This window comes from Alnus glutinosa, chromosome 5 (genome assembly GCF_958979055.1).
Source record: "Alnus glutinosa chromosome 5, dhAlnGlut1.1, whole genome shotgun sequence".
NCBI lineage: Eukaryota > Viridiplantae > Streptophyta > Magnoliopsida > Fagales > Betulaceae > Alnus > Alnus glutinosa.
This window is the reverse complement of record NC_084890.1, coordinates 24,423,616-24,450,677: the sequence shown is the minus strand read 5'-3', so window position 1 is coordinate 24,450,677 and position 27,062 is coordinate 24,423,616. Positions and strand designations below refer to the sequence as shown.

Sequence of the window (27,062 nt, the reverse complement as noted above, 5' to 3'; positions counted from 1 at the left end):
TTTTCTATTATTGGCATAAAAAGAAGAAAAAAAAAAAAAAAAAAAAAAAAAAAAAAAAAAGGTAAAAAGGTATTTCAGCCCATGCAATGCCGTGAATCCTACCCCCATTACATGTTCATCATTCCTGTCTTCTTCAATCATACAATGTCTTTTCTCCTTTGTAATCAGCACCATCATCATTCTCAAGCCTTTTATATATATCATTGATATACATCATCATCACCATCATCATCATCATCCACTCGATCTCCTTTAACTCCCTGCGTGCCCTCCTACTCTTCGTCCTTCTCAACTTACAAAACAACAAAGCTAGTGGAAGCACATGCAAAGTCATGCACTAATGGAGGGAACGGGGAACTGGACGAAGAATATTTGCCACGTGTGTGAACCTGACTGGGCAAAGTGGGGACACCTTCTGCCGGGCTTTGGGTGGGGTAGGGGCCTCCGACAAGAAGGGGGACAGTGCTTTAAACTGGGCTGCCTGGTTGGCAGGTGGTCACATGGACACCTCCATGTGTTGTCACTCATTTCACTCCTTTACATCAATTCCTCCCACACTAATGATTGCTACCACACGACACCCTATAATTGGTAAGTGGTCCTCAAAGCCCATGGGAGCGCGTGAGCTTATGATGTTTCTTTTAAATCCTTTTGCAACCTCGGCTTCCGCAAAACACCGGTTATCCTTTATACACGCTTTATGGCTTTTTTATTTCAACTATATTATTATTATTATTATCCATTTTTTTATACTTAATAACATATCCTAATTATGATTAAAAAAGTAATAAAGCGAAGGCCATTGATGCCTAGACTTTTTCCCACCGTCGACGCGGCGCATATAAATGGGGTCCCCTGTTACTAGAAGGATCAGCAAAATCAACGCCTACGGAATTTGTGGGAGCTTTTTTCTTGCCTTTCTAGCAAACCTAATATTCTTCATTGTTCTTATTTAGTATTCTTTTAGCATTTTAAATAGGCATGAAAAGCTTAATTCATCTTTATATTATTATTAATTAAAAATAAAAATTAATTAAGAAATCGAATATGCAACGTCAGCTGAAAATGATGAGAGAATCCTACTAAGCAACTATATATATCCTAATTGGTTCTTAAACAAATTTGTCTGATGCAAAAGGTTATTAGTTAAATTGACACCACAGGCGTTAGAGTTTGTATTTTTGCTTATCTCTTTTGGCAAGTAGTGGCATGAGACTTGGGAAAGGGTTTTTATAGTCTCGAATAAAGACTTGTTAAATCAATCATCTATTTCAAATCTTAAACGAATAAGAAGAGATAAATTTAATAATTTAATCAATATTTTATTAACTAGACGTTATTGCTTCGATCAAAATAAATATATCAGAGGGGTATTAATGTTATAAGCTAAATTTTTATCACACAATGCTAACGTGACAGTTTCAACCAATTGTTGAAGTATTCTAAATCTCATCTCACTCTATTCGACTAGGTTGGTGTGACGGTCACCATCTGCTTTTGAAATTTTTTTTCTTTTTATTTGTTTTTATTAAGAATAGGTGAACACTGACCCATCAATTCAATAAAATAAAAATAGAACACAATATCATAACATCTCTTTTTTTTTTTTGTATAGAAAAGCATACAAATTGTGAGATGTTCTATTGCATGGATGGAGCTAGATGGAGGCATGCTGAATCATGTCTTGTAAGAGCATAATCTATTTTGGAGTGGATATAAACTACCCCAGCCCCACTCGATCACCCCACTAGATGGAAAATCATCAGAGAGCTAGCTACAAGCCGACCACGTGTCAAGCATTCTAAAGGGTCATCTAATTAAAATAATACAAATTCCCAAAATTTAGATAGTTCTCTTTTTACTCTTTCCATTCAAATTTTATCTCCAAACTAATATAGTCATGAACAATATCGGAGTATTTCAGGCGAAACCAATAGTTTTTTAATTTTCTTATTTTGCAGGAATCCTGCCGCTAGTTTGGCTGTCCCAAAAATTGCGTCATCATAAATATTAGGGATAATTTTATAAAAGAGTATCGAATTATACATCGTTTTGAAATAATAATACTGAACTAATAAACGTCTCAAATTGGGATATTCACATTTTTAAACTTCTTACTCAAAGGTACTCCGGAATTTGCTGTTAAATCTTAACGGAGTATACAAAATACCTCTATCTCTTTTTTACGAAAAACAAGAAGAATAAAATAAATGCTAGGATTTAGGTGTTAATCAGAATTTAACATGAATTTACAAAAATATTCATGTCCGAATCTTTGAAAATTTTTATAAATGTTTTTTTAATAAAAAAATACACTTGAGTATTTTAAGAATTTTGACAGAATTTAATAATAAATTATAACGAAATACTCTTAAGTGAAACGTTTAAAAATATAAATACTCAAATTTAAAACGTTTGTTAATTTGATATATTTATGAAAAAAAAAATTGACATATAATTTAATAGCTTTTTGTAAAATTATCTCAAATTAAAAATTTGGCTGCGACACCTTTTTAAGTTGATAGCATCTGCTTTATATGATTTTGTGGCAGGCAATGCTCGATTTTCGTGGACTGACTTTGGAAACATGTTCAAACATCTTGCTTTTTAGGAGATTAAAATGAATTGTTATTTAAATAAAACCAAGGGAAGTTTGCCATAAAATTGACTGACTTTTACCCTTTAAAAGTTTATATGGCTAGCTAGCTAGGACGGCTACAGACATTTGATTGTACGTTTTTTGTTTTTGTTTTTTTTTTTTTTTTTTAAGAAAAATAATAATAATAATTTGGGAGAGGGATCGAACATTTGAGGGGGTGACTGAGAATTTAGGTCCAGTTTGTTTAGGCATAATTTTTTTTAAAAAAAAAAATCTTTTTAAAACTATTTTCCTTATTTTCGTGTGTGAAACTGTGTAAAATATTGATCTAAAAAGGATTTTATAAGTTAATTAAGAAAAATACTTTCGTGAAGCTCAAAAATGATTTATGCTTTTAATTTATATAAATTACTTTTTGCCGCTTTCCCAAACCACTTACGAGTGATTTTGTGAGAGGACACTTTATAAAACTTACGTGCCCGAACATATTTGAAGTTATTTGCACACCTAACCAATAAGTCTTCTTAAAATTGCTTAATTACTCAAAATTGTAAGTAATATATAGTCAGACAATTGTACAGATTTTATTGTTTTCTTTACTTGGTTTGCTGTAATAATCCCCCACCCAAAAAGAAAAGAAATTGATAAAGAGAAGATAATGGCCCTATTTAGAAATCCCATCGCCCACTTCTCCCTCTCTCTACGCACCGTACAGGTCAGCAGGGGCGGAGCCACCCAGGCCCCTGCCCCCCCCAAGCCCTAAGGTTCTCCCTAAATTAAAAAAAAATTAAAATTTTGCCCCAAATTTTATTATTTTTTTCTAATTTTGGCCCCCCCAAAACTTTTTTTTTCAATTTGGCCCCCCAACTTGGGGGGCTGGCTCCGCCCCTGCAGGTCAGAACTGTACAAAATTCTTTTATTTTTTTACCCCTAGCAAGACGCATATTTCCCCACTTTAATGCTTTTCATTTTTTTCTTACCAGGGGTAAAACAAGAAAGTGAAAAATCAATTGTCAAGAATGTGCGTATACATGACATACCTCTTAATGAACTCTTTCTTTTCTTTTCTCTTTCTTTTTTTTTTTCTTTTTTTTTTTTTTTCCATTTTTTACCCCTGTCAAGATGCGTATTTCCTCACTTCAACATTTTTCATTTTTTTTCTTGCCACAGGTAATATGGAAAAGTGAAAAATCTATTTTTTCTGAGAGCTGTACTACTTTTTTTTCCCTGTAAAAACGCATATTTCCTCACTTCAACGCTTTTCATTTTTTCTTGCTAGGGGTAAAATGGAAAAGTAAAAAATTTATTGTTAGAAATGTGCGTATACATGACATGCTCCAGAATGAACTTTTTTTTTTTTCTTTTTTTTTTTTCATTTTTTACCCCTGTCAAGATGCGTATTTCCTCACTTCATAGCTTTTCATTTTTTTTTCTTGCTAAGGGTAAAATGAGAAAGTGAATTTTTTTTTTTTTTTTTTTTAAAGAAAAACTTTTCTGACCTACGTACTGTGCATTTCCAACCAGGGCCAAGAATAGTAAGTTACACATGTTCATTGATCAAATCTTAAAGCTAAGAAGGTGGAGATGCAAAACTGGTACTCGTCTGGTTCGAATTACACAGGTACAACAAGTCCATCTATAATTCACAAACAAAAAGTAAGAAAGCTCTACCGGCCAAGTTTTGGAGGGTTGATCGAATTCGCTATGTTAAACTAACCGAGCCTACAATCGAGCTCGAACCATCTGAGCGTGATTAGAGTTTTATAATATCTTTCACTTAAAAAATAAAAATTTTAAATTCAATACAATTTTAATTTTGATTTATATTTCACATTCTAAATGAAATTTTATAGTATTACATAGGCTTGTACAAATGGGGCAGTTATAACCGCTCCACAATCGCAAATTGCTAACTGCATAACCGCTTTCAAAAGCGGTTTTAAGGGTAAAGGTGGTTAGTAACCGCTAACCGCCTACCCTTATATATATATATAAAATTTGTTTATATTTGGTTTTTTGGATTTGTATTTTTTTTAATAGATATTTTGAATTTGTATTTAGATCGGTTAAATTGTACCAAAAGGTTAAAAAATTATTAATTTTTTTTTTCTTTAAAAATTAGAACTTTCCCAAAAGCCCAAATTAAGAAGCAACATTCGAACCACTAGTTATAAATATAATTACCGGTAACAGCTTAAGCAAAAGTGGTTGCGGCTGTTATTATTCAATAATCAACTTAGGCAGTTGTGATTTTAGCCAATAATCGCTAACCGTAACTGCTTGTACACCCTTTATATTACATATATTATGTTATCTATATTAATATTAATACAATACAACACAATTATTGAATCTTATATTTATAAAACTTATATATATACACACGAGCAACCCGTTCATAGAAAACTTGTTTATATATATACGAGCGAACCGAGTTGAATTGAACTTTTACAAATCTTTTTTCATGATCGACTCATTTATTTTTCTTGGTCGGCTAGCTCTAATAAATAACAAAGATTTTTGGTAGAGAAGAAAAAGTAGTCTAGCCAAGTGGATGAGTATTACAATTTACACAGTTATGGCCGTCGCTCCACCTTTTTCCACATTCCCAAGCCTTTCCATATAAAGTAAGTAAGAGCACCCATGACATAATCAATGGCGTGATTCGGCAACGTTAAACGCGCATATGATCCCACAGCGTTTTCCCAAGGTTCAATCCTGTCGGGATACTATTTGCTCAGACCTCCGGCCAGTATCATCGTTCATCGCCTACGTAGACGCTGTAGTACGTACACATATATTATATATATATACGTAAAAACATATGTATATCCTCAACCATATAAAAAAGTCACGTAACCATACGTCAAAGAAAGGAAAAAACAGACAGCTCGAATATACATGTCGCTGTCACCCTCACCCGCCAGAGACAAAATCTGGCAGAACCTACTCGACACGTGGCACCAATCCCGCCCTACGCTCAGAAGTACTCGAACGCCGTGGATTGTGCTGCACTACGACTATTGCTCAACAACGGCCTCGTTTTGAGCCTCATTTGCCCTGGGATCTCCGGCGGGGTGAGGGACCGTATGAGGGCGAAGTTGAGGCTTCGAAAGAACGGGTGCTTTTTCACGTCGGCAGCTCCGCGCTTCGACCCGAGTCGGCTAACCGGGTCTTTGTCTAACAACCCGGAGATTAGGTCCCACGCGTGGACCTCAAGCGTGCTGGAGGGCGTGGGCGTGGGGAACGCCAGGGGCTTCTTAATGATGTTGCGCAGGGTGGTGTCGTTCGATGGAGCCGCGAAGGGCGTGCGGCCGTAGATCATCTCGTAGACGAAGATCCCGAAGGCCCACCAGTCAACGGCGTTTCCGTGGGACCCGCCCGACGCGACCTCTGGTGAGACGTACTCGTGGGTCCCTACGAAGGAGCATGACCGGGCGCCCACGGGCTCGGCCACGAAGAGACGGTTTGGGGTCAGGGTCTGGACCTTGCGGGACCGGAAGAGCCGGTTGGAGAGGCAGGAGAACGGCGCGGGTACGGCGCGGGTGTAGGACGGGCTCGGTGTGGTCGCGGGAACTGGTGAATAAGACGGAGACTCAACAGCCGCGATCGCGTCGGAGCAGAGGGAGAGGTCAAAGTCCGAGAGCATGATGTGACCATCCGATCTGACTAAAACGTTCTCGGGCTTTAGGTCCCTGTAGATTATTCCCAACATATGGAGGTATTCCAATGCCACGAGAACCTCGGCGGCATAAAACCTAGTGACAAAAAAAGAAGAAGAAAGAAAATTAGCCTTTCTTCCTAGCCAAACAGTAGACAGAAAGTTTGGACACTTTGAAATTTCTCGGGAACCAAACGGTGTTCTTCTCCAAGAAAAGAAAAAAGAAAAAATCAAAAAGTCGTTAATGATTTCTTGTTTGAGAAGGTAGCGAAAATTCCTGATCTAGTAAATCCCATCAAAGAGGTAACCAAAGGGAGGTGTTTCTTAATTTCCATTAATGGAAAAATTGTCATTAAATGGAAATTTGCGGCTAAGTCGTCAGAGAAATGATCCGAGAAAATCTCAGCTGCAAAGCAAAAAAAGGGAATATCGAAAGCGATTTTTAATGCATCTGATAAAAAAGAGGATTAGAAAAAGTCCAAGAAAATCTCTTCATTCGAATAAGACTACAAAACTGCGAAAGCAGACGAGATAGAAACCTCTCGTCAGCCCTCGCAGCACAAGAAAACAAAACACCCAGAATCAAAACATGCAAAAATCAAAGCAAATATGTAAAAGCATAGAAATTGATAACAACTAAAGGAAATTTCCTCGTAAACTTCAACAACAAAAAATAGGAGCATTTTTTTTTTCAATTTTTAATAGTATCTCTGTGGAAACTGTTTTTACGCTTGGAGAGAAAAGTACCTTGCGGAGGTGAGAGAGAAGCGCTTTTGGGGCTGCTTGTGGCGCAAGGAATGCAAGTCACCGCCGGAGCAAAACTCCATGACAATGCAAGAGAAATGGGAGGCCTCAAACTCGGCGTGTAGAGTGGGCAAGAAGGGATGGTCGAGCATCTTCAGAATCTTCCTCTCCATCTCTGCCCTGTGGACCTTCTTCTTCTTCGCCAGGGCCTCCTTATCCACCACCTTCATCGCGTACAGGCACTGCTCCTGGTCGTCGCCGCCGGAGAGCTCGCAGTCCCGGAGGGCGCAGAGGTAGACGGTGCCGATGTCTCCGGCGCCGATCCTTCTGACCAGACGAAAGTCCCGGAACGTCAATCCGCCGGCCCGGCCGCGGCCGTTGGCGGATCGGATGGCGGAGTAGGCGAAGTCGGAGGAGCGGTGGGGCTTTAGGCTCAGGGTCAGGCTCTCCGGAGAGGAATGCGACGTCGTCGGGACGGTGAGTTCGAAGGATAGGCGGCTGAAGCTGCTACAACTCTCGCTGCTCATTGAGCTGTAACCGGAATTCACTGCGTCGAAGCTCAGCTCGCTGTCGGAGTCTAACATCCTTAGACAAAACCAAACTCCCTTAAACCCCCCCCTCTATCACTCTTCCTCTTTCCACAAGAGAAAGCAAAATACAAAACGGTCAAAAAAGAATAAGAATCCGGCACCGTTTTCGTGCCGAGACTGTTTGTTTCAAAACCAAAATGAATTTCAGATGTTTTGGAATCAGATACTTGTGAGATCAAAAACAATTTGTGGTTGTTTTGGAAGTGAGGAGTGGCATTAAAAAAGAGTCAGAGACTCAGAGCTAGGCCTTGAATGCGCATATTGAAACGCAACAGGCTTTTTAGGGTTGGACCTGAAAATTAGGGTTTCTGAACTTTTTCCAAAAAAAATAAAGAAAGAAAAAGAAACAGTCCGTACTGTAAGCTAATAAAGGAGAAAGAGGGGGGGGGGGGGGGGGGGGGGAGAGAAAACTCTCTCTGGGGTCTGTTTGGGAGAGATCAGAGAGAAAGAGACGAGGATTGGAAAAGAGACGAGGTGGTTGAGGGGTATTTATGGTGGGGTGTACGGAGGGTTAATATGGGAATGGGGATTTTTTAACTTTTAACCATGGGTTAATTATTGCATGGAGGTCTGGTAGGGGTCTCGTAGGGTAGGCTTTATAGGCTTTTTTTGATGACGCGGGTAAACTTACGGCACGTGCGTGGAAGGTAGTCTGGATCATGGCCACGTGGCTTTGGTTGCTTCCTTATCTTTTCGAAAGCTTCCAAGAATCTACTGCGCGTGTGGGGTTATGTTCACTCTTGGTGCAGGTTATGGTAAAAGTTTTTAGACGTGAAATGACTGAACTGCACCTCTAAAGCGTTCTATAATCCCCATCCCATGCACTGGTCAAACCCCAATTCTTTTTAACCAAATAAATCGAATTTAATTTCTAGATTTTCATCGGATTTCAGTTTTCATATGATTTTAACTGGGCTCCTCTCTTAATTTATAGTTTAATTAATTAACGTCAAAAATTAATGTCGAATGACAAACAAGCCATCTGACATGCATGTGTCAACTTCATATACCAATATATTATAATAAAAAATAAAAAACTTAAAAAATAAATTTTTTTTAAAAAAAAAAGTTGTGCCCAACCAACTTTGTCACATGACACATACTATTAGAATATAATGTATGAAGCGAGAATTATATGACATTAATTGAGATTGTGACACGCTTTTCTTGAAATTTTTATTTATTTATTTATTTTATTTTATTTTTTTAATGAATGAAGTACAAGGTGTTTACTTACTACCGGAGCTTAGTGGGAATCTTAATATAAAAAGGTGACAATATCGAATTTGATGACTAAGCATTTAATACCATATTGTATTTAGATGACAAAGTTGACAATGGTGGGCATCTTAATACTCATGCGTTTACTCAAAGGTAGAATTTAAGTTTCCATATCCACTATATTATATCCAATCAAATAAAAGGAAATTAAATTACCATCTTAGCAAATTTACATGGTTTATCTCTGTTTTAAGTTAAACTAAAATTTTGCATATTTAATAATAAATATGTTGAGTTGTTAAAAAAGTAAATATGATGTCTGAATTTTCTAGAGAGGGAGAGAAAAATCGTGAGCTTTGTTTACCGGGGGGAGGCTTCACACCTCCCCCTCTTGGTGTTGGTGTTTCCCCTTGGCCTTTAGGGCTAGGGTGACTTTTGTTTTTCCCTGGCTTGTTTTCAGAGGTGGGTGGTCTCTTCTCCAAGCCTTTAGGGTTGTTGGAGCTTTTAGTCCTCCCAGTGCTTGAACCGGTGGAGGTAGTTGGTTTTTTCTTTTGTTTTTATGTTGTTTCTTATTGCAATAAGAGATTTTTTAGGTACTGGCCCGTGAAGAACGGTAGGTGTTGGTGGATTTTCAGTGGAGATGTTTTCAAAGTTAGATCTATAATCCTTGGCTGGTTTTTCTTCAACAAGAACCTTCCAGTTGCGGCCTCTGGCCTTTTCCGGTCAGGATGGTCACCCAACGAGACTGTGCGGTTCGCTTTTGTTTGGCGCGTGACCCGCATGCGTCAGGGGTTTAGCTATTCTGTTTTTGTGTGTGTGGGTTACAGCTTGCTTCTCAAGTCTTGGAAGGTATCGATCTATGTTTCTGAAGGTTGTTCATTGTCGGGGGTCTCCCGGAGAAGACGCGTGCTTTACACGTGCCGACTCTGGCAGTCGCTTCTTCCTAGTGCTTGTGTTCTAGGGTTTTCTGTTTGTTGTTTTGATGAAAATTTTTGTCTTTGATCACAGTCTACCATTTGATAGCTGCTCAAAGCCAGGATTCCTGGTTTTGTGGGTAAAAGATTATTTATCTCTAGTTCACTACTTTAGCCTTTGGGCACTGATTTTGCCTTCGGGCTTTGTGGTTGTATCTAGTACTTTTGTTCTTTGTAATGACTTTCTGGTTGTGTAATCCCTTTGGGGTATGACTCTCACTAATGAAGAAGAAGGCAATGTGTTAAAAAAGAAGAAGTAAATATGATAATAAAGGTTGATTGGATAAAACTTGAACCATTTAATTTTAATAGAATTGTTGAGATTTGAGGCAGTCTCGACTGTAGAATACCTTAAAAATTCTAAGAGATTTTGATAGGTATATTTAGTGACCAAACATTAATGTGTATTACTAAAGAAAATCAATGATTTTAGAGATATGTTAACTACAAAATAATTGTAGAACAATATTTATGTGTAAGTTAGTTTTTCTCTCCCCTAATGTTATCTAGTATTTTTTTAAAAAATAAAAATTAAAAAAATTAAAACTCACTTACACATAAATATTGTTGTACAATTTGTTGTGTAAAAGTTGTCCAGCTAACATATCTTATGATTTTATGGTCTAGCAGCATTTCTCCTCCTAAAAAAGATTTCAGTAGATTTGCGGGTTTCGATTAGGGTTAATAATTTTTATCACGATTCGCGAATCTTACACGAATCCAATATGAAGAGTCTAACTTGTTAAATTAAATAGGTCAGATTATAGTTAATATATATAATCTTATATCCGTATCTCGATACGACTCAAACCTGACAAATGACATAATGACTGGCATTTTTGAGATAACCCGTAAACTCGATACAAACCCAATATAAAATTAGACTGTTAAAATTGAGGGTCGACCTAAGAGAAAATAGAAAATACTTTAATTTATATTATACCGACCAAGTTCTGGTAAATCTTGGAAAAGCAAAAATTTGAAAATAATTATTAATTACCGGTGTATAAACATTATTAAACATCCCTGAGCTGTTTGTTTTACAGGCTCTAATTGAGAAGACAAAGCATGTGTAATTGTCTGCCCATGCAGGGACATGGTGGTAATTATATATTTAGCCAAATGGCCGGTGTAGATCCACGACGACCCTGGTTTAACCACACCCCCCATATGGGGAGGTGTTTGGACGCGGGGTTAACAAAAAACATGGACACAGACGTAGGCCATTTCTCGTACGGAATAGGCCCCTCGAGCTGACGTTTCACCTTTTCAATCCTCGGCTGCTTTAAAAGAATCACACATTATTTTATCCTCTCTCTCTTTTTTTTTTTTGTCAAATTAAAATGATAAATTTTAAGCTAAAGTTCAATTTTAATGATCCATCATGGCTTGAATTATTTGAAGAGAGAGAGAGTTTTTTTTTTTTTTTTTTGGGGGGGGGGACATTTAGTTAATCGTAAATCATCTGTATTCATATAATATTAATTGAAAGTAAATCCTTCTGTTCAACTAAACGTTTTATTAATAGAATAAATTTACATTCTATGCATTAATAAACTGGTCTCTAAGTTAAATGCCCCTATCTTTTTATTTTCTGTTTTTCAAATAAAAATATTAATAAATGGCCAAAAATATAAAATAGTCCTTCAAATACAAAAACAATTCTCACTTTCATGTATAAAGTCCGAATATTTTTGTTTTTTTCAACATAAAGCAAAAAATAAATTTCAAAACAAATTAACAAATGAATAAAGCATTCGTCTAACCTAGTATAAAAAATTGACACACGTCTTAGCTTTTAGCATATGAGAAATACATATTTTTAAAATAAAATTTATTCAAACTCTGATTTTTTGATAAAATTTCTTCCGATTTTATTAATGTTTATAAATAGATGTATTTCTCACATATTTCAAAAACAGATAGACAATTTAATAGGAAGAAGGTGAAATGCACGATATGTGATTTTACACGTATTCAAAGCTCTCTCTCTCTCTCCATGAGGAGAGTACAAGTAGAAGTAGTGAACGAGAGAGCTTGAATACAAACCAAACCCAATAATTGAGATTGTGACTATTGAATAAAAAGGACTATATATTAAATAAAAAATAAAAAATAAAAAATTCTAACAGCCATTCGCAAGAGCAGTTTTGTATCATATACTATTCTTAGGTGACAAACAGATCATGAAGGAAAATAATGTTTAATACGTCAACTCCGATTGGCCTTACAGAAAGAAACGAAAAAACACTCCGATTGGCTTATGGATCAAACATATCAACTCAAAACCGCCCTACCTATAGCTCAGGCTACTGTATATGTATATATTTGTATATATATTTTCTCTCATCTTTATCAGGTGTTCTAGATTGGTATGAGTTTGGAATAGCTAGGTCACGGGTTAATCTTCGTACAAAAGAACAAAAAGTAAATGAGAGAAAGAGAGAGAAAGAATGGATCGAACAAGAAAGCAACTTAATTGCCTCAAGTTTGTCTCTGCTGATGATATATGATTCGTAATTTAGTATAGTTGATCATAAATTTGACACGACCTTAATATCAAAATAACGAGTTAAAGATAAGAGATTTTATCCGTTTAAATAGATGAGTCATGTTAAGTAGGGTTAATCTATACATAGTTTTATACTCATATTTCGATACGACCTGAACTCGATCGACATGAAATTGATAAGTTGGAATTGAGAAACTTAATCCGTTTGATTAAATAAGTCGTTTAACGTACACGGTACAGATCCGACACAAAGACACAAATTGCCGAGCAGATACCACGTTAACTTTGCTTTCACATGCCCCATTTAAAATGTCGTTATAATAAAGTTGGCAAATCTAGCAATTAATGGAGCCAACAAGAAGTAGACAGATTAGACTTATACTAAATACCCACATGGGCAAAAAATGAGAAAAGAAAACAGTTGCTGCATGACATGTCAGCAAGAATGGAAGCAAGAGAGGGGGAGCAACAATTGGGGAGCTGGGGTCCCATAAATTTGAAAAGAAGAATTCTCTAAAAGCCTCCATGCATGATTTTTGGATTGTTCCGAGCTTTATTTTCATACTTGTGTGGCAGGTGATTGAGAGGAAATTGATGCAGAGGGGTCCCATGATAAGTTAAGATGGAAATCTGTGCTGTGGGAAAGGCCAACAAAAAGTGCAGCAAGTGGATTGTTTGTGCATTGGAGCAATGACACTTCTTTGAAAGGGGAAGCCGAGGACCCATATTTATGAGCCTTGCTTCTTAGTGCACTCAAGGACAAACCCGAGCTACCGAACAATCAAAGCAATTACACAAAGTACTATTTATTCACATGAACAAATACCCTAAAACTAGCTGGGGAGGGAAGAGACAAGTCATTGCATCACCTGTGCTCCAGCATATATATATATATATATAACTAATTAAATGAGCCACACTTCTCAATCCTAATTTAATAATTTCGAGTCAAGACAATTTGTGTTCACGTATCAAGTTCAGGTCAAATCAAGGAATGTGTATAAAACTATATAGATAAACCATAATCCGATTCCTTTAATTATACGGGTCAGACCTCTTAACTCTAACCTGCTAATTTTGCGTTGAGTTCACGGGTCGTATAAAAAATTGTTAGCTCTTGTGTCGCATGTTGGGTTCAGGTTGTGTCGACGCATGGATATAAGATTATATTCAACCCGTTTAATTAAATGGATTAGACTACTCAACTTGCTGATTTTATTTCGAGTTTGTATAAAACAATTAGGGCCCGGGCTTTTGGAATTGATTTGTGGCATTTGTGAAGAGGTGCAAGTAAGTACATATATGACCCATGGTGACAGAGGTATATACTATATAGTATTCTCGATAACCAAAAGGAATGAAGTATATAAATGTTGAGGCAGAGGCAAAGTAGGTCTATACGCTGCTAACATTAATAGGAACAGACGACAACCAATAATTGTTCTCTCAGATTTTAAGATGATATACTGTAGAGTAGACAGGATGATCTAATTGTGGATACGAATCTCTGAAGAACTAGGGCCCCTAATTCTATACCAATTATATGGGTTTTCGAGATTAATAACCACTAAGCAGACACCTAAATCAGTACCTCCAAACCGCTAATCCCACTTAATCAGATCTTGTGGGCCAAAGTTTAGACTCTCTTTCAACCTTTGGCAGTTCCTCACGTGCCTTTCTGTTCCAACTTGTTCATTAACCTTCAACTTCAAGTAATTAGCACTAATTAATAAGATTATTTATATATATGAAGATGATCTGTACCATATATATATATATATATAACATGTGTAAATGCGCAGGCCACTTTCTTTGACTCCACAAAGATTTCCAACGATTTCAAATTTCAGAACTTCATCCCCTCCACATGTCAAAGATGCTTTGTTTTTTGATCTGTTTCCCTTGGAACAAACACACCTCTGTGGCTCTGTGACTTAGAAAAACATATATATATATATAGAAACGTTTAAAATTTCACACAAGGAAGAATTTCTTGTGTCGTTTATCTGTTTGAACACATATTTTCATATGTTATAACAAGGTATCAGGTATGCATCACTATGCGTGCATTCAAATTATATTTAAAATCTTAGACATGAACTACTTTTGATATTATATTAAATTATTATTGATTCTAAAAGTTTAATCATTTAATTTATATTTTAATACTTTTTTTAAGTGTGAGTTGAATATTTAATTGAAATATGAAATAAATTGTGGAGTAAGGTTCGATCCGATTAGGACATTCGACTCTCGTGCTATGTTAAATCATTAGTTATTCCAAAAACTTAAATTAATAAGAAAAATCATTTAATTTCTATTATATTCTAACAACACCCATTAAATACTAATGAAACCAAATCAGCATGGTCATTAATGGCCCCAGCACACCCTGTAAGTTAAAGGAAAATATCTTAAACCATGCTTTCAAATAGATCGACCCAAGTATGTTTAGATTTGACTTGACTTATCTCAGCCTCATCACGAATCATGAGTGATGTTGAGAAATATTTTTAAAAACTTTATTGTAAGTTCGATCATTGCAAATTGATGTGAGCATTAATTGATGAATTGTAATTTTGACAATTTGATCTGTTCATCGATGATAATGGTATTCATGACCTATGGAATGTTCAGGAATTTGAAATGCATACACTCATGTAAATTTGTAATTATTTATAATAAAATATGTAATAAACCAATTATTTTCATCAATGGAACTCAACCTATGTTTAATATAAGCACTAGCAGCGGCTTCCCGTAAACTTTTTCTCAATTTAAGAAACTAAATACATTTTTACTTCATTGTTTAAATGCACTCCACAATAGCTTCTTTTATCTTTTCGGAGAATGATCTTTTCCATTTCATTTGTAATGGAGAGAATCTATTTCCTATTTTTTTTCCTATACAATATAAATATTCTTCAAATTAAATGATATGAGAAAGAGAGAAAAAAAGAAAAAAAGAAAAATCATTTAAATATTATTTCAAATAAATGCTAGCGGAATAAGAGAGGAAATATAAAGTTTTTTATATCAAAATAATGTTAAGAGAACCACTTTTGCTTCCCTAGATCAATGGTTAAATTTTTGGTTCCCTTGGTGTTTCCTTAGTTTAGGAAACAATAAGCAAAATTTGATTCAATAGGTTTTTTAAAAATTTTCCATACATCTCGAGAAGAGAATGAGATTTAAGGAAGGTGCTGCTAGTGCTTTAAGAAGTTCACTATTCTCTAGGGGTACTATAGCTTTTAGTATAAGTTCCGTGACAGTTTATTCATGTGTCACTTACCATATCAACCACTAAATAGTTCAATTTTTTCATCACGCGACATTAGACCCACCACAACCATGCGCGTGAATTTGTAACAAAGTTTTAAGTAATAATAGTAATACCCCCAAACATTTTTCAATGTTGAATTTAAGACCATACATCAATTTACCTCTTTTAACTCCTCTTCAACAATTCTATCAAGTAGGAGTGTACAAGCAGATGCGGTTATTTATAATTTTTACAGCCATATCCATAAAATACATATATCACTTTTAGATATCCATCGTTGCCTCCACGTAATATTTTTACAAACAGAATTCGCATAGTTATTAAATACAGTTATTATCTTCTATCCACATATTAGGTATTGAACCTTTTTTGGGCCTTCTTTTGGTCTCTATTAGAATCTATTTTAAATGATTTTAAAAATAATTTAGGCCATTTTTTAGTGTTTGTGGCTTTTTTTTTTTTGTTTCGTTTTTATGCTATAATATTTTGAAAATATATTGATTTCATATTACTATTGTATTTTTATCTAAGTGTTACATGAGAAAGCAACACAGCCTATCAAACCCATGTAAACATACCTTTTACGTAATCCAAAACGATGTTTATTTTTGTATTAAACATTAAAATAACATTGTTTTTATAAATTTATTAAAAATAATATATATCTACGTTCATAATGAATTTTGCTAACCGCATCTATATTTGTATCTAACAATAGGATTTAGGGACGGTAACATCAGTCTGCATGTACATCTTCAATCAAAGTATATATATATATATATATATATATATATATATATATTAAGCGGAGAAAGCAGAAAAATATGAAAAAGTACTGACAAAAACAAAAATGATTGACGTTCTCATCAAATTATTGCATGGTGGTGGTGGATCAAAGTAGGTATCCATTCTGCAGATCAGCCGGAAAAAGGTCCAGAAAATACTGATCGATTGACTTGAGCAGAATATATATATAATTTCGTGCAGGCTCTTGACGTGGCATGGCTTTATAACAATTCAAAAGATGCATGGAACAAATAAATATAATTAAGAGATTGACCTTCCATGCATGCTAAATAGAAGAATGAATAGAAAATGTAATAATTAGGCGATGATAAGCACAAAAATGGAGAAAATTAAGTTGACATTTAAAGGAAATATCATCAAATAAAATTCTCTCTCTCTCTCTCTCTCTCTCTCTCTCTCTATATATATATATATATATATACATATATATATATATATGAGCCAGTGAAAACAACCAGCCAATATTCCCGCTGTTTTGCTAGGCCGACAAACGGACAAAATATGTCACGTAGACAACTACAGCCTCAACATGACATAAACAAAAGCAGTGTTAGTTGAAAGCTATAAATATATATATAACGTAAACAAAAAATAAAACCAACTATTTTGTATCATTATCATCATATCAAGTTTTTCTTGTACGTCCTATATTATTATATAAGCTTAGAAATATTAATTGTATATATATATATATATATATACTTGGTTCATATAATGACTGTATCAAGATTCAAGAACAACCCAAAAATAGAAAAAATAAAATAAAATAAAAAAATGGTGGGAAATCCGAGTTCCTCTTTCTTGGTACCATGCATAATAATTATGCACGCTTGATGTTCCCGAAGCTGTTTCACATTGCTTCTACGTCTGCTTGATTTTTAATTAATTTGTACATAAAAACTAGTGGTTGTTCATCTAACTACTGGGTTTTGTTCCCACTCTTGATCCGATAAAATATTCATTAATCATAGTTATGAAGAAAATAAAATTAGAATTCTCTCAAATTATTTAATTTGTTCAAATTTTAAAGAATTTAAAAAGATAATTGTGAGAGATCATTTATGAGATCCATCTGACCGGATAAATAATTGAGCAACCTGATTTTTATTTGATCAAGTGGACGGTCTCCCACAATTAATACTTATCCAAATTTTTTAAAATTTAAAGAAATATTTTGAGGAGATCCTAATCAATCCTTAAGAATGAAGCATATAATAATTAGGATATATAGGCGACTGGTTTGGGATTTGCCATGAGCAGTGTTGTAAAATACAGACCAAAATAAACTGGTCACCATTTAATTAGGCTTTTTCTGTATCATAATTAGTTTTTGAGGATGAACACGTAGCAAAAAGATTTTGTTCTTGTTTAGGATATTTCAAAAAAAAACAAAAAAAAAAAAAATAGAATAATTAATTACTCCCATTTGCAAGTTGATTTAAACAGCTAGCTGGATCGTACGACCATGTGCGCCAATGCCTCTCACGAAGAAAAAAATAAATAAAACATAATAATGAAAAAAATTCTATATCTGATGAAAATGGTTACAAGATGCAGCAGATCACTTATTTTTCTTTGACTTTATGCAAAATTTGAATTTTTTTGGGCATTGGCTCATAAAAATAGGTACAGTTACTAGACGGCCCGAGTATCACTAAATTAGGATGCATCCTAATGATGTAGAGAAAATTGCTTTCTAGACTCATCAAGGGCATTATGAATTCTTAATTATGCCGTTCGATCAGCTTATCAAACACTCCGGCTACTTTCTGATCCCTCGTGAACAACGTATTTGCGACTATCCTTCGTAAGTTCGTCTTAGCATTTTTTATAATATTTTAATTTATATCTGGACTTGGAATGATTCACATAGAGCATGTGGAAATTGTTTTTCAATTAATGCAAGCTAATCAATCATTCGTCAAGAACGAAAGTGTCAATTTCATAGTAATGTTATATTCAAGACCTTTATCATTTTTTAATTTATCTCCCTAAAATTGATCTAATTTTTAAAATATCTATTTGATTTGGAATGATTCATTTTTAAATTTTAACCCAATTGTGATTTTAAATGTCACGTTAGTTTTTTTTTTTTTTTAAAAAAAAATAAGTGTTGCATATAGCATTACTCGTCAATTTGGTCAGGAAGAAGTTAAATATTTGGGCCACGTAATATCACAACACGGGGCGGCCATGGATCCCGAGAAGGTGGAGGCTGTAGTAGATTGGGCCAAACCAACAACATGCACTCAAAAGGGCCTAAGAGGGTTTTTGGGCTCGTCGGGTAAAGTTTATGGTGAGATTGCTCTGCCCTTAATGAGATTGCTCTGCCCTTAACGCAAATGTTAAAATCCACGTGTTTGCCGAATTGAAGAAGACCATGATCGAGGCCCATTCTTAGGCTTTCAAAATTTCATAACGAGCTGTTTAAAATTTCTTTAAATTTAATTTTAAAAATTTATTTTTGTTGGTTTACCTAATAACTTTTTAAAGATATTAAATAACAAATTCTTTAAAAGTTTATCTATTTTAAATAAATACTATTTTTTATTGATAAAGTTAGTTACTAAAAGTATTAAATGAATTAAATTCAAGTCAAATCAAACATTTGGAAGTATTCAATGCAAAAAATAATATTAAAAAGAATTTAACATTGAGAAATAATATTTCTACATCACTTGTACATATCTTGGATATGTACATCTCCATGCAACCAAATTTTAAATCTACTATTGAATGAATGGGACCTAACGAGGTCCTACAAATCTAATAGTAAATTTTACACCCACTATTCACTTTTTGGATCTTTAAATTTAAAGAGAGTTTTTGCATATATTAAACTTTTGATAAAGAGTTTGTTAAATGGTAGTTTTTGTGTGTTTTGTTAATACGTTAGAGAAAAACCAAATTTAAAGAGATCATTGTGGGTAGGGGCGTAAACGTGGATATCTGCGCAGTTATTTGCGATATCCATATAATTTTTTAGTATTTTTATTATGCGCATCCGTTCGGTTATTGCGATTATTATCTGCTATCCGCAAAGAGGTAATGTGCATATTTTAAACGCTTTTAAAAATAATTTTGCCCAATATTTAGTCTTTTGGATTTGTTTTGAAATTATGGTTCAACACAAAAAATATGTAGAATAGAGCAAAAAAAGAATGGATGATAGATATGACTTCAAAATATTAAGATAATCAATGCTCACAAGAAACTCCGTTATGTTTTTTTTTTATCCATGATTCAATGAGCATAACTATTAAACCAACAAACATAAAAAAACATAAATTACAAATTCAACGTAAAAAAAAAAAAAAAAAATTACAAATTCATATCGTAAAAAACATAAATTATTTGAATATTAGACTTTTGTAAGTGAATGTCTTGATCAAAGACTTGGAGTGATGGTTTAGATTTTGGCAAAGAAAGATGCGTATGTTATTGTCTTTCTTTTATTTTAATTTACCAAACGTTGATTTTCGCTGTAAAAAGGAGCAATCAAAGAGTTTTCTTTAAAATCATTCCCTAACAAGATGACGATATAGTCCACAACAAATTTTCTAGCTTTTTTTCACCTAAACCAGTTAAGAGAAAAGACAAACAAATAAAGCCTCAGAAACCAAACCCAAAATTAAAAAAAATCGGTTTTGTTTTTATTTTTGGATGTTGCTTTGTGAATTATGAGAACCCATTTCTGAGTAATCAAACCCACTTATCAAAATTCTTTTTTTTTTTTTTTTTTTTTTTTTTTTTTTTTTTTTGTGGATTCTTGCCAGAGTACTTGAAGAAGCAACCATGGCTATTATGGTCGACAACACCCACTGATAGGTCCCAAACAAAGCAAGCAATAGAACTCATCAAGGAAAAGCAAAACAGGGTGGAACAGAGTAAACTAAATTGTGAAATAAACTCCTCTTTGGGTGGGAGTAAGGCCACATTATGAATATTCCACAACTCCAGATGAAGGGACAGCTACTTCAAAAGTAGGGGTTGCGAAGAGAAAATGGGAGAAATAAAATGGTGCATGAGAGTTTTTTTTTTTTATTTTTTGAAGGGAAAATGTAATCATTTCATTAAAACACCCAAAGGGTAACAAAATTGCAGTCAAACAGAGTCAAAACTAGACTCAAGACCATTATAGGGTCTCAGAATAGAACAAGTACCCCATTACAGTTACCCCATAGCACAGATCATATTAACGGTTGCTACAAAGAAGCCTAGCCAACAGAAATGTGCATCTGCGTTGACATATGAACCTCTACTTGCACTATAGAGTCGGTCACAAACAATATGTGCTAAAAAGACAAGGCTAAATCCAACCCAAAACACACTGTCAAATACAATCTGTCAAAAACAAGAAAAACATCCAAGATAGAAGCTGCAGGCGGAATAAAACACCACCGGAGACGGCGCGTGTGCTACACGCGCCGCCACTGGCTGATCCTCTACAACATCCTAACACAAGAAACCCCCGGGTACCACTAGACACGGCAATAGATGCGGAACGTGGCCATCACGCGCGGCCCAAAGTGTGAAGTACACCCTGGCGCATGATGACCACTCGCCAATCACCGATGAGCTTTTAGGCCGTATCGGGCAGCGATTGAGCCAGAGGACGATGACGAGCAAGGCTGGGGGGCGCGTGTCGACTAGAGGGAGGCGGAACAACGCAGATCTAGCTTCAAAGATTGATACAAACTGAGGCATGGCCAAATCTTTTCGCTAGCGACACGAGCGGCATGCTTTCCTCCTCCGGAACTTCTCTGGAGTGTTTTCTTGTCAAGAACAAAGAAAACTAAAAGAAACTAGAAAACTACACAAACTTCCAAACGGACTAGGAAGACTAAAACCACTATCGGAACAAGTCCGTGGGGACTCAAAACTCCACAGTCCTAGTGACTAGGAGACTCTAGCCTCCACTGGAACAACCCAGGGAGGAACCAAAACCTTTCTTAGCCCTAAAAGGGTTAAGAGAAGAAGCAAAAACCAGGTGGAGGGAGGTTTGGAACCTCCCTCCCCCAGCCAACGACACCACTATTAAGGAGAGAAGTTTCCGGAGAAAAGGAGAAGTTTTTTCCTTCGGAACCTCCCAGCGCTCTTTCCTAATGGTGCATGAGAATTGAGAGAAGAAAATGGGAGAAAGAAAAGAAAAAAGTGGTGTTATGCTAATTCGTGTGAGAAAGAAATGAGAAAAAAACGAAGAAGAGAGAAATGACAGATTTTATACTTTTTTAATGATTTGGTGAGTGAATAGTACTCATTAAAATTGATGAGTTTTGTTTACTGACCAAATTTTTTTGATTAAATTGGTGAGATTGCTAAGAGAAGTTTTTGTGTGTTTTTACCAAATTGTCTCATTTTAGTTATTTTGGTGAGGCTATTAGAGCATTCCTAGTAGCCTCACCAAAATAGTTTTTTAGCTATTTTGGTGAGTCAATTTGATGAAAATCCTGAAAAACCACTCCCAGCAGCCTCACCATTTTAACCAAAAAAATTTGATGACTGAAATTACTAAACAAATTAGATGAGGCATTTTCACTCAACAACCCACTCACCAAATTTTGTTTCACTTTTCTCTCTCACATGATTAGCACACTTTTTTCCTTTTTTCTTTCATTTTCTTCTCCCATCTCCCACATGATAATGTTCTTATTTCATGGATATAAATGATTTTTTGTAAAAAGATTATATAAAGAAAAAAATAAATAAATATGAAAAAATTATTATTTAAATAGAATAGTGAATATTGACTACTTAAAATGGTGAGGCTGTTGTGGGAATTTTAATAAAGTGGCTTACTAGAATAGAAAAAAATGATTTTTAGTTATTTTGGTAAGTAAAATTTGGTGAGGCTACTAGGAATGCCCTTAGGCTAATAAAAATGCTCTAACAAGACAAAATAATTCTTCCTACCCACACCTACCGAAGCTACAGCTAACTCCCTATACGGCTAGAGAAATTATTCCTGTACAACAATTGTGCATGAGTGTAGATATATGGGGTGAAACTCATAAAGTAGGTCTTACTATAGAGAAATGATCCCTACACTCATTTCTCACAACAGCCCCACAACAAGCTGATGTGGCTGGTAATATTTTATTATTTTTTTACAAAAAGAAAAGAAAAGAAAAGAAAAGAAAAGAAATGAAATAATAAAATATTACCAGCCACGTCAGCTTGTTGTGGGGCTATTGTGAGAAATGAGTGTAGATCATTTCTTTTTACCATATAGGTTCCATCCCATATGTCCACAGTTGCATATGATGTTCACAACTATTATACAAATATCACTGCTCATACGGCTACACGTGGCCACCACTAGAAGTTCAACTTCTTTTCCACTACGCCACAGCCCATAACTGCCGCATCCCAAATTCCTTCCTTCACCCACGTTCCTTCCAGCTTCTTTGTGTTGCAGGTCGTTATCCACAACATTAAATCGTGTCGTGTTCTATCACCCACTCTCACCCCCTTCATTTTCTTCAAATTTTCGCTTCTCCAAGTTTCTCTATCGGCACCGCCTTCTTCTCTCACGAGTTCGCCATCGCTTTGTTTCTCGCAGAAAGTTGAGTTTCCCCTCATAGTTATTGCAGGTGAGCCTATATTTGGTTTATGCTCTTTTTGGTTGCAGAGACAAATGTGTATTGTTTGAGAAGATTGGTTACTGAGAAAAATAATAGTTTGGTTTGTTTATGAACGTGTCTTTTGTGTTTTGCACAGAAATGGAAGTCAAATTTGAGTTTTTGTTTTGTGATTTGACGCCGTTTGAAACGTCTGTTAGGTTGGAAAGAGGAGATGACCTCCTATGCTAAAAATCAATCTTAACCGTTCATATGTTTAATAGCAGATGCACTGTACTTATTTCTACTGCATGCAAGCCCGATCCCAAACATAAATTATAAATTCAACATAAAAAAAAAAAAAGAATATTACAAATTTATAACATAAAAAATATAAATTATCTAAATATTACATTTTTCGTAAGTAAAATATATATTAAATATAAAAGGTGTGCACATAAGGTTATTCTCGATATACCTTAAAATTGTTATTTGCATCCGTACTTGTTGTAGATGGTGTTTTTGCCATTTGAATCAACATGTACAAATAAAAGATAGGTTGGAATAACGAATGCATGTGGTTAATATTGCTATGTACCGTAATTCTGGGTGAACTCAAGCTTTACGCAACCCTTTGCAGTTGAGTTTAACGCTAGAACATCTCGAACAGGTTAGCTTATAATAAAATTTTATAATAGTGATTATTATCTTTTTTGACCAGTAAAATTTGTTGAGTGTCCTACGCTCTTCCTTTCTTTCTCTCCAGACTATTCACTCTCTCTGCAAGTCCCACCGTCCTCCATTGTTGATTGAATATCCAGCTCGTCTCACTCTAGGCTCGTTAACCACCGAAACTTCGGCGCCAGTTCCAGCTCTGCCGCCTGCTTGTCCGCCGACTTCCGACCTCCAGCCAACTCATCGGTCACTTGGTTCGGTACCTACCACTCTCTCTCTCTCTCTCTCTCTCTCTCTCTCTCTCTGTGCGCGCGCGCGCATATATGGAATATTGTGGGATATTTGTCAGCTAGCTCGTTTAAGATTCGTTTTTTCGCGTGAAAGATTAAGTCTTTCAGATGGGTATTGCTTGCTATTTGGTTTCATATAGATACCTTTTATTTTTTATTTTTTTATTTTTTATTTTTATACAGTGGATTGTTTATTTTCCTTTGATTGATTTGGGTGAATTCAAAATGGTCTGTATATTTGTCTCTGATTTGTCTTCCTACTATTTTTTTTTAGCTTCCTATTACTTCTTAGATTTGTCTCTGATTTGGTTTCATTGGCTTCCTCTGTTTTTAAACCCCATATTCTACCCACACGTCTCCTCAACGACTCTTAAATCACTAAGGTTTTCCGGAAAAATCATAGCTTTAGGAAGCAACACAGATGACCCAAAAGAGCCTCTTTTCTTGGATGAAATGGGTGTCGCTGATGATATGGATGGGTATATGAACTACCTCTCTCTAGAATATGACTCTGTTTGGGACACCAAACCATCCTGGTGAGCCTTCCCCTTGATGGGTCTTTTCTTGTTTTTCAGAATTACTCCACAATCCTCATTGTTTGTGATCATCTTTTTCATTGTAATTCCAAAGTTGGCTAGTTTATTGTATTTTATGTTAAATATCTTTTTACTTTCAACTGGGATTGTTCCCTATTTTTGTAATGGTTACGAGGATAGTTATCTTAAGGTTCACACTTCAGACCAAATCTTCCAGTTCCCATACTTTCAAATTGGATCGTGTTGTAGTTGTAGGCTTAAGTTAATTCAAGACGTAAGATTATGTCCCGGATGACTGACTAGAACCTTCAGATTATTGAAACAACGAGGGCATGTATGGAAATCCCTTGGAAATTGATTTGTGTAGGAAAGTAAACCAATTTACTTGCTCTAGTTGAGTTCGAACAAAAAGCTTATTGCTTCCGATGTTATTTATTGTTTTATTACTAGTCAATTAATTGTTTTAGTGTGAGTGTAAAACACTTGATAGAGATTCTGGTTTTACATCTAAGCTCTATATATGTTATGTTATTTAGGGTTATTGTATGAGAGCATTAAAATACTAGTCCATTGTGATTCTTATCTTTCATGATGGATTCCCAAGAGCAAGGAGATATGTTTGTTACAAATCTTTTATAGGGAGATTCTAACATGGACAACTCATTTTTCGGTGAATCTCAACAAGCTCCAATGTCCGTTGATCACTCTCAACTCCAAGTTGGAATGGCTCGCACTAAGAAACAACAACAGGGTAGCAACTTCTCTGTAGAGGAAGACAAGCTCTTAGTATTGTCGTGGCTAAATATTATCATGGATGCAGTGCACGGGATTGACCAAAAACATCCGCAATTTTGGCAGAGAGTTCACGCATACTACCATGAACATAAGGAGTTCCCTTTTGAACGAGCTTCTAACTCCCTAATGAATCGGTGGTCAATTATTGAACAATCGATCAATAAGTTTTGTGGGTACTTGACTCAGATTGAATATCGGCGCCAAAGTGGTATTACTATGCAAGACAAGGTATAACTTATTTTGGTTGTAGTGTCAATACAATAAATTACCAATAGTTTTAAGATACTAATTATTTTTCTATTTACTTTAATTTTTTAGATTGCCCAGGCGAAGTTTATGTATCAATCACTTGAGAATGCCTCTTTTCCATTTGAACATTGTTGGAATTTGTTGAAGGACAAACCAAAGTGGTTGCTGCATGTTCCCAAGGAAAAACAAAGAAGATCATCTATGGCAACATTGGCTAATCTCACTCATATTCCGTATACGATAAATGAAGTTGAGGGGGACGATGTATCGCATGGTAAAATTTTTGACTTTGAGAGACCAATAGGCAGGAAAGCTGAAAAGGCAAAAAGAAAGAGGAAAGAGGGTCCCTCCGAAGATGTTGTGGTATTCATGAAGAAGAAAATGGAAAGTCTTGTGGAAGCAAGTGTTCAAGGAGAAGAGATAATTTGCTTGGAAAAGGAAAAGCTTCAATTGCAACGATTGGATCGGGAGGAGAAAATGAATATTGAAAGGAAAAAGCTTCATTTGCAAGAATTGGAACGGGAGAAGAGAATAATGTTGCTTGATACAAATAAGATGTCCGAAGTACAACAAAAATATTGGAAGGCACGCCAAATGGAAATCCTTGAGAAGTCAAGAATCAAGTAACTAGTCATGATTTGTTGCTGTTTGCTAGTAACTTTACATTGATAGTAGCAGCTACTAGTCTAAAACTTTTCTTGTACTCTTTGTTATCTGCTAATTTTTTATTGCACTTTAATGTTCTATGCAGGATCTTTTGTTTGAAAGTTTCATTTGGTTGTCTATTGATGATTCCACTTCCTTGTTATTAATTGGGAAATAGTTTGCTTAGAAAGAAAAAAAATTGGGAAAGAGTCTATCTCTTCAAAATTTTGTTTTCCATTACTTGCATATGAATGTGAGTATCACAATCTTCAGGATCTTGGGAAATCAATAAGTGGGTTGGAAGAACAGGTGACACAACATAGATTTCCTAATTTGTTTTGTTCTTTTATTTTTTGTTTTTGTTTTTCCTGGACACCATACTTGATCAAACCTTGACAGATATGGTTTCACCATATTAACGCATGTTGGGAAGAAAAATGGAGGAGTTATCGGTGTCAAATGAAATTGAGGATGGAAGTGTTTTGCCAATAGAAATAGAGTCCTCTTCCAGTAATGGCACTAAGAACTCCGAATTGAACATTACTGGAAGTCTGGAACTCTGGAAGCCTTTTTCCATTCAACAAGCTTAGCCATGTAAATAATGCATGTTAAACTAAAGACTAGCTTAATATAAATAAAGATTAACTTAATAGTTTATAAAAAATGACTAACTTAGGTTCCATTTGTTTAGATGTAAAAGAATTTTCAATAAAACTAACCTAAAAATTTGAGGTTCCGCGGAGTTCCGGCAGTGGTCCTGGATTTGAAAAGTAAAAACTCTAACTTGAAAAATTGCTTACAATTTTAAAAAAAGGAAAACTATTTTACAAAAAATTAAAGGTTTTTTGTTTTCGATTTGACTATAATTTTCCGTCATACCAAACACAAAAAATAGAGAACAATTTTCAAAAAACATTTTAC

General features: G+C 35.1%; 2 protein-coding genes across 2 annotated transcripts; one reads left to right on the top strand and one right to left on the bottom strand.

The window, feature by feature from the left end:
- Nucleotides 1-4,943: 4,943 nt before the first annotated feature.
- LOC133868758 (protein kinase PINOID) lies at nt 4,944-7,981 on the bottom strand. Its single transcript, XM_062305754.1, has 2 exons — nt 7,008-7,981; nt 4,944-6,357 (listed from the first exon to the last, which is right to left on the bottom strand). Exons 1-2 carry the CDS (start codon nt 7,586-7,588, stop codon nt 5,580-5,582), a joined length of 1,359 nt encoding a protein of 452 aa, XP_062161738.1. The 5' UTR covers nt 7,589-7,981; the 3' UTR covers nt 4,944-5,579.
- A 15,696-nt stretch (nt 7,982-23,677) lies between these two features.
- LOC133868820 (glutathione S-transferase T3-like) lies at nt 23,678-26,269 on the top strand. The gene is made up of 3 exons (XM_062305836.1): nt 23,678-23,885; nt 25,092-25,475; nt 25,566-26,269. Exons 2-3 carry the CDS (start codon nt 25,104-25,106, stop codon nt 26,121-26,123), a joined length of 930 nt encoding a protein of 309 aa, XP_062161820.1. The 5' UTR covers nt 23,678-23,885; nt 25,092-25,103; the 3' UTR covers nt 26,124-26,269.
- Nucleotides 26,270-27,062: the final 793 nt, after the last annotated feature.